The sequence below is a fragment of the Arachis hypogaea genome, chromosome 14 (genome assembly GCF_003086295.3).
Source record: "Arachis hypogaea cultivar Tifrunner chromosome 14, arahy.Tifrunner.gnm2.J5K5, whole genome shotgun sequence".
NCBI classification, from domain to species: domain Eukaryota; kingdom Viridiplantae; phylum Streptophyta; class Magnoliopsida; order Fabales; family Fabaceae; genus Arachis; species Arachis hypogaea.
This window is the reverse complement of record NC_092049.1, coordinates 94,789,174-94,796,783: the sequence shown is the minus strand read 5'-3', so window position 1 is coordinate 94,796,783 and position 7,610 is coordinate 94,789,174. Positions and strand designations below refer to the sequence as shown.

Sequence of the window (7,610 nt, the reverse complement as noted above, 5' to 3'; positions counted from 1 at the left end):
CCCTACCCTACTCGTAGAAATATCAAATCTTTTCAAAGTAAATATAAAATTTAATCATTTCAAATTTTATACACATTAATAACATAAAAATAAAAAACTAACATTCTAAATTACTAAATTAACTAACTAGTTTATTGATTGTTTACTTATTGTAAGTCATTACATAAGGGAGGTTGTGGGTTTAACTCTCACTTCTTTCATTATATACATAATTTTTATAAAATATGTGTTATGTATGAGGTGCGAATAGGGTATGATAAGGTACACCCTAAACCCGTATCCTACCTTACCCGCAGGCATATCCGGACCGTATCCTACCCTACTTGCAGCGAGTCGGGTAACCTACTCTACCCGAAAGAATTAGACCGGTTGAATACTTACAAGTAGGGTATAAATTGCCAGCCCTACGCAACACCCTTAATAACCAGTAAACGTACTAGTGCTCCATTAACCCTAATTGGACAGGCGCAGGTACGGTGGGTCCTGATGGATTTGTTTCTTTCCAACAAAAAGATAAGCTGTGATGCTTTTGGTTTTTGCAAACTTTCAAAGTAATATAAGCTGCAATTATTGCAGAGCTAGCGAGTAAAATGGCAAATGAAATCCGTTTCTTCGAGCTGAATACTGGAGCTAAGATCCCTTCAATTGGATTGGGAACTTGGCAGGCTTATCCTGGTGTTGTTGCTCATGTTATAGAGCACGCTATCGAGGTTCTCATCTCATCTTTCATTCCATATTCTATATATATTTCACATTTTTTTAAATAATTAGTTATGCAAATGAAATGAATGAGTTACAGCATTTTAATAGGATTTCAGTTTGTCATTTTAACTACCAATAAAAGTTTATATACGAAGTTGTGAATGACTTCCTAATCAAGTGAAAACAAACTTATTATTTAATTTAAACGTTAATTTAATCATGTTATACAGGTTGGATACCGCCATATTGATTGTGCTAAAGTCTATGGCAACGAGAAGGAGGTACGAGCCATACCCCAACCTTTTTTTTTATATAAATAAATTGAGAGTAAATATCTTTTTTTGTGTTTATGGATCGGATTCGATTTGCATAACCGTATTTATCTAAATCCGATACAAAAATTACGTTATACGGATCGATCCGCAAGATTATCGGATCCGCTCTGATCCGCACAGTAATAAAATCAAATTGCAGATTTTGTATATGTATCGGCATATCCACGTATCCGCAAAATAAAAAAATAAATAAGTAAATATTCTTTTTATGTTTTATTTCAACTAATAATTATCATATATGTTGTATTATTTTAATTTATTATTTAAGAAATGTATGTTTAATATTATTTTAAGAGTAAACATATTTAAGAGAATAAAAAAATGAATTTTATTGATATTTTTTAATAAAAATAATCTTTTAAAATATTTTTGTATTTTGTGGATATCCGATATCCGATATCCGATCTGATAATTTGAGTGCGGATCGAATCAAAATTTTTACCATATCCAATCCGATCCGATCTTCATTCACCCCTATTTTTTTCTAGTTGGCCAGAGTAAATACTTTTCTTCCTTTGAGATAGGGATTTTATTTAAATTAAATAAAAAATTATATTATTTATCCGTATGAATCAATTTCAAAAATTTTACTAAGATGTGCGAGGATAATTCATCTTAATAAAATGAATAGAATTTAAAATGAGGTAAATATTTTAAATTAGAATTAATTATACACTTTATCTTAAATATCTTTATATAAATCGAATTAAGATGAGAATCAACTAAAATTAAATTAATATGCAGTATAAAAATTGAATTTACCTAATTTAATTTACTAAAAATTAAATGGGATTAAAATGAAACCATACTAAATCGAATAAGCTTAACAAAAATAAATCAAATTATATCCATTCAATTTATTAAGCAAACTGTGACTTCATTCAGTGAATAATGCGGTTCCATTAGTGTCCCATCTTATATGAATGTCAGACAATAAGTAATTATCTTATGTATGTATATACATATAAAATATGAGACATTATTATATGGGTAAAATACTTAATTAAACCAAATCCAGCTCAAAATTATGTAATTTACTCAAATAAAAAAACGTTACATAAATTTTTTATTAGCACATTTTTATATAAATTAAATAAGTCTCATTTGATTTGTTAACTCGTACTAATTCGAATAAGTATAACTCGAATTACTATAGAAAAAATAAAAATCAAAATTATCTAAGTCGATTTTTACATGCATGTATTCTCCCCTAGTAAATCAAATCACATCGATTTGATTTATGCATGTAATTTAGGTTTGTAATAATTTGAAATAAGCTGTTTCGATTTATCTCTGATTTTCTCCTTCTATAATTTGAATGAGACTGATTCGAATTATGCATGAATTTATAAATCGAACCAGGCGAATTCGATTTACTGTGAGGCCAACCTATAAAAATATGAGATGAACGTGAATTCTTTATGAGAGTGAAATATAATGGCTAGTGAGGATTGTTTTTTAGTATTGGTGCATTATAGAGGGTCGATTAAGAAAAAAATACGTTCCAAAATTAAGTTTATTGATAAGGATCCCCTTAGTGTTTTTCTGAAACCTTCAACGAGCTTTACTGAGTTCCTGAATTCTATAATCCAAAAATTGAGGTTGTAAGACGTGAAACGGGTTGAGAAGTTATTCTATAGAATTTCGATTTTAGTTTTGCGAGATGATGTGAAATATGATTCGTTTGTCATAGGGAGTGGCGAAGATTTGGAAGTTTTGTTCCATTATCGTCAGCAGTTTTTCGATGTCAGAACCCATGAGCTGTTGGCTAGACTTGTAGATGTGATCTCCAGCTCAGGAGGTTCGAACCAGAATCTCCAAACTCTAGAAACGGCATCTTATTCTAGTTCGAGGCATGAGCTGTTTTAAAAAAAAAAAGACTTTTTTTATAATAAAATTTTTTTTATCATTTTTTTAAAAATAAATACTTTTGTGATTAAGAACTTGTTTGGATGTTATTTTCAAAAAAGATCTTTTTGTTAATAATCTTTTTTTAAAAAATCTTTTACAAAAATAAAAGTGATTTTATATTTAGATTCTCAAATAAAAAGATCTTTTTATCTATTAGTTATATTTAAATAAAATAAGATAAAAATATTTTTTGTTCATTTATTATGTGATAAATATATTTTTTTAAGAAAAAATATCTTTTAAAAAAAATGTAAATTAAAATTTTTTAAACAAAATATTTTTTTAGTGCTTTTATTTTTACTATTAGAAATTTGACAAACACAAAAAAAATCATTTTTTCTTTTAAAATATCTTTTTTTATCGATTTAATGACGCTCAAATAAACACTAACAAACCAAATACAAAATAACTTATTAAGACCTTAATTAAGTTGTTTAAACTTGTCTTAAAAATAGTGGCAAAACTTGCATTATCCACCCCAGTAGATTCCCTGTATATTTCCAAGTTCCCTTGTGCTACTTCATGCATTGTTTTCATCATTATAATTTTAACTAACTAAATTAGGTCATTTAATGACAAATGTTTACACTTTTTTGTTTCACCATACCTATATATTATCTTAGTTATAATGCCTGAATTTTTGAGATATTGTCCTGTCCCTCTCCTATATATCTTTAACTATGTGGCAGATTGGTTCAACATTGAAGAAGCTATTTGAGGAGGGAATAGTGAAGCGCGAAGATTTGTGGATTACTTCGAAACTCTGGTTCTATTCGCATATATAATAAATTAATTATTTAATTTCCCACCTTAAAACTAAGGTGATGCCAATTGCAAACATATCATCATTGATGATCATATATAAAATTAGTTCTTTTACTCTGTACATATGCATGTGTAGGTGTTCAGATCATGCACCAGAAGATGTTCAAGAAGCATTTCACAGCACCCTGCGAGATTTGCAGCTTGATTACATAGATTTATACCTTGTACGTAATACTACACAGTCTATGCCTCCATCGGTTTAAAACTCAATGTTTGCTTTGTCCAAATAATATTTTTTGAGGTGAAAGAAAAAGTTGAAACATTTACACTAACGGTTTATAATTCTGGGTTTCTTAAGATTCATTGGCCTATTAGAGTGAAGAAGGGAAACTTAGGATTTCCAATGAAGGCTGAAGAAGAAGTGGCATTAGACATACCTGCCACGTGGAAAGCAATGGAAGCACTGTATGAGTCTGGCAAGACTAAAGCGATTGGTGTAAGCAATTTCTCATGTAAGAAACTTGGTGAATTGTTGCAAGTTGCCCGTGTTCCTCCAGCTGTGAACCAAGTTGAGTGTCATCCTTTATGGCAGCAACACAAGTTGAAGGCCTTCTGCAAATCCATAGGGGTTCACTTTTCTGTAAGTTTCATACCCCAGAGATTATCTTATATTTGTCCAAGGGTGATGGTAGTTTGATGAGCAAAAATCAGTTATTGCTATTATTAGAATGTGAATCTGTTAAGTCAGTTAATAACGATTGTGCAGCTATGCTAGTGTAGATGCTAGTGTATGTGGCATACTGTGTGTGTCATTAGAGGACTATATTTACTTGTGATGAGTTCACAGTTGTAGCTAAGCTTTCATTACTTGCAATACACGTTTTTACATTTCAATCTTCTCTGTTTTCAATTCTTCTCTTCCTTAGTTACTGAGTTATGCTTCTTTGTGTCCAAGACCTCTTGTTATTTAAACTCATCAACTTATATATGTATATGTTTAGGGATATTCACCTTTGGGATCCCCTGGTTGGCTTGATACTGACGTTCTTAAGCATCCAATTCTAAAAGAAGTTGCTGAAAAATTAGAAAAGACTCCTGCACAGGTGGCTCTACGATGGGGACTACAAATGGGTCATAGTGTACTTCCAAAGAGTTCAAATGAAGCCAGGATTAAGGAAAATTTTCATGTTTTTGACTGGTCTATCCCAAATGAATTACTTGCTAAATTTTCTCAGATTCAACAGGTATGTTATTCAATACTAAAATAAATATAAAACTTTATTAGTACATCAATCATGTTACGTGTGTATACAAAAAATCAATAATCAAATCAGCCACTAATATAAAATACATATTTAAATTGAGTTAAACAACATTTGTATTTATATATAAATACATACTATAACTGATTTGGTAACTGATTTTTAGTGTGCAAATGACATTTCTGTTAGATCCATTGGATAGATTTACAATATTTGTTAGTTTGATCATGTACACACTAATTAAAAATTTAATAAAAACTAGGAATAATGAACTTTTTATTTTTTTATTTTTTGATTAAAGATATACCATGGGATACATGTTTCTTTGTTAATTGCATTCAACATTAATAATATGAAGGATAATAATGAGAAGTACTTAATAAATGTAATATCAAAATGTGAAAATGACATATATATACTGAACCGAGATATTACGAATCGTATAAAAGTAGCTACAAATTAAAGCGGCAATACTTATAATGTGGAGGTTTTCTACCTTAATGATAAGTACTCTATATTAAATTATTAATATTTAAGAGTTTGGTTTTAGATCATCACCCATACCGATCATGCAAATTACATCTTATTTTCTATCCTCTAATAATTATCGGTTTGATGAGATCTTGCAATAATTCATTTTGAATAAAAAGGCTAGAAGCCTAGGAAATCTTGGTGCTTGATCTTATGGATTTTCATGGAGATGTAATTTTGTGACATTTTTTCCCTTTCCACAGGTAAGATTACTTCGTGCCAGCATCTTATTCCAAGAAACTGATGGAGTCTCCAAATATGAAAGAGAAGCGATGTGGGATGAAGACGTTTGAGAAGTTAAATTAGAATAAACTTTTGTGAAAAAAGTGAAAGCTAAGCAGTGGAAGATTGTAATGATGGTTGAAAAAACTCGTAGCTGAAAAAACAAGAAAATTCTAAGGAATTGTATTGTGTGTAACTGAATTGAGTAATTGTGTCATCGGTTCTTTTTATAGATGCTGCAATAGGCTTCTATATATATAGACTAGCGTTGATTATGGAGAGTATCTAACAACAGAATTATAGACAGTACGAAGAATAAATAGCCAAATAAGAAAAAATTATTCGTTTTTTAAATTGGTCTTTTGAAATTTTTTTTAATCAAATTTATTTTTTAAAATTTTTAAATTAGTCATGTTAATTTTTTTTGTGATTTTTTTGTTGATAGCGTCAAAATTTACTAATGTGACACGTTAAGTAATGCCACACACATCTAAGAATTTTAATTGACTATTAAGATAATAAATTTATGAAATTAGATCAAATAAAAATTTAATTGAGAGGAAATTTTGAGGTAGTGAAATTTCTCAATTTGAGATTAATTTAATTTAATGTTATAAATTAATCATGTTAATAGTCAATTAAGACTATTAGGTGTGTATTGTGATATTACTTAATGTTAAAAAAACTGAAGTTCAATAAGAACCTGTTTAATAAGCCACCTTTTTTTTTTTATTTAACTTGTGGGCTTTATTTAGTTGGGACCTATCAACACTTAATGTACCATATCAATAAATTTGGATGTCGTTAGTAATAGAAATAACAAAAAGATTAATATGATTAATTTAAATTTTTTAAAGGATGAATTTGATTAAAAAAATTTTTAGAGACCAATTTAAAGAATGAGTGATCTTTTAAAAACTAATTTGATTATTTATTATAGTCTGAATAAGAATTTAAAACATCTTACGAGAGAGCTCTTTTGTTCCCATCCACCCTCTTGATTTTGTAGTCTCTTATGCAATTCCGATAATTGATAATTGTACGGATTTTCCATTAATTTGAGTACAATCAGTTTCGATATACAACTAGTACTCGTGATAAGTTTTGTTTGTTATTTTTTGAAATACAAACCATTGGTTAATACAAGATACATAAGAAGCAGTCACAATAATCGGGTTGGAGCAATTTATAGCCGTTATAGTGATTAGTGAAGTCTTTTTGTTGAAGAGAGACGCTCTTAAATTCAATAACAATTCTGCTAGGGAATTAAAGAGAGAGTTTAACCAACTTCTGCTAACTTTTTAATAGGTTAAACTTCAAAACTCATCTTCATAAAAATAAGTTAATATACATGGATATTTTTTCTGCTAAATATTGGAATGTTTTTTTTTCCTACCGAATAAATGTTCTTTTATATATTTTTTGAATTTTTTTATATTGTAAATATGAATGTCTCTATTTCTTTAAGAATTTCATAATTTTTTTTTTAAATTTTATAAATATCTAATTATTTTTGCCAAAATATAACTGGATATTTTTTTTGTTAAGTATTAGGATTTTTTTCTATTAAATGAATGTTTTTTTTATATTTCTATAATTGTTCAAGGACAATTCGTGCTCCACCACTGCTTCCTTAAACAATTCCTGAAACTGAACCAAGTGCAAGGCAGAGACTGAAGGATATCTACGTGATCTCTTTGACACGCATCTTCCCTATAGGCGAAACTTCATATTCTTCGCTACCCGTGAAGGCCTTCGGTTCGGGGTCTCCCTTCTGGCTCAACGGGGACCTTCAATTCTGCGACTGTAACAGAGGTAAAGAAGCTTACATGCATGGCATCCGAACTCTGATACACATTCCAACCACCGATGGCGTTCTTGA

At 29.3% G+C, this 7,610-nt stretch overlaps 1 protein-coding gene across 1 annotated transcript; it reads left to right on the top strand.

Moving 5' to 3' along the window:
* Positions 1 to 422: 422 nt before the first annotated feature.
* On the top strand, positions 423 to 6,003 carry LOC112743524 (NADPH-dependent aldo-keto reductase, chloroplastic). Its single transcript, XM_025792762.2, has 7 exons — positions 423 to 710; positions 933 to 983; positions 3,638 to 3,714; positions 3,850 to 3,937; positions 4,072 to 4,353; positions 4,715 to 4,957; positions 5,710 to 6,003. Exons 1-7 carry the CDS (start codon positions 591 to 593, stop codon positions 5,797 to 5,799), a joined length of 951 nt encoding a protein of 316 aa, XP_025648547.1. The 5' UTR covers positions 423 to 590; the 3' UTR covers positions 5,800 to 6,003.
* Positions 6,004 to 7,610: the final 1,607 nt, after the last annotated feature.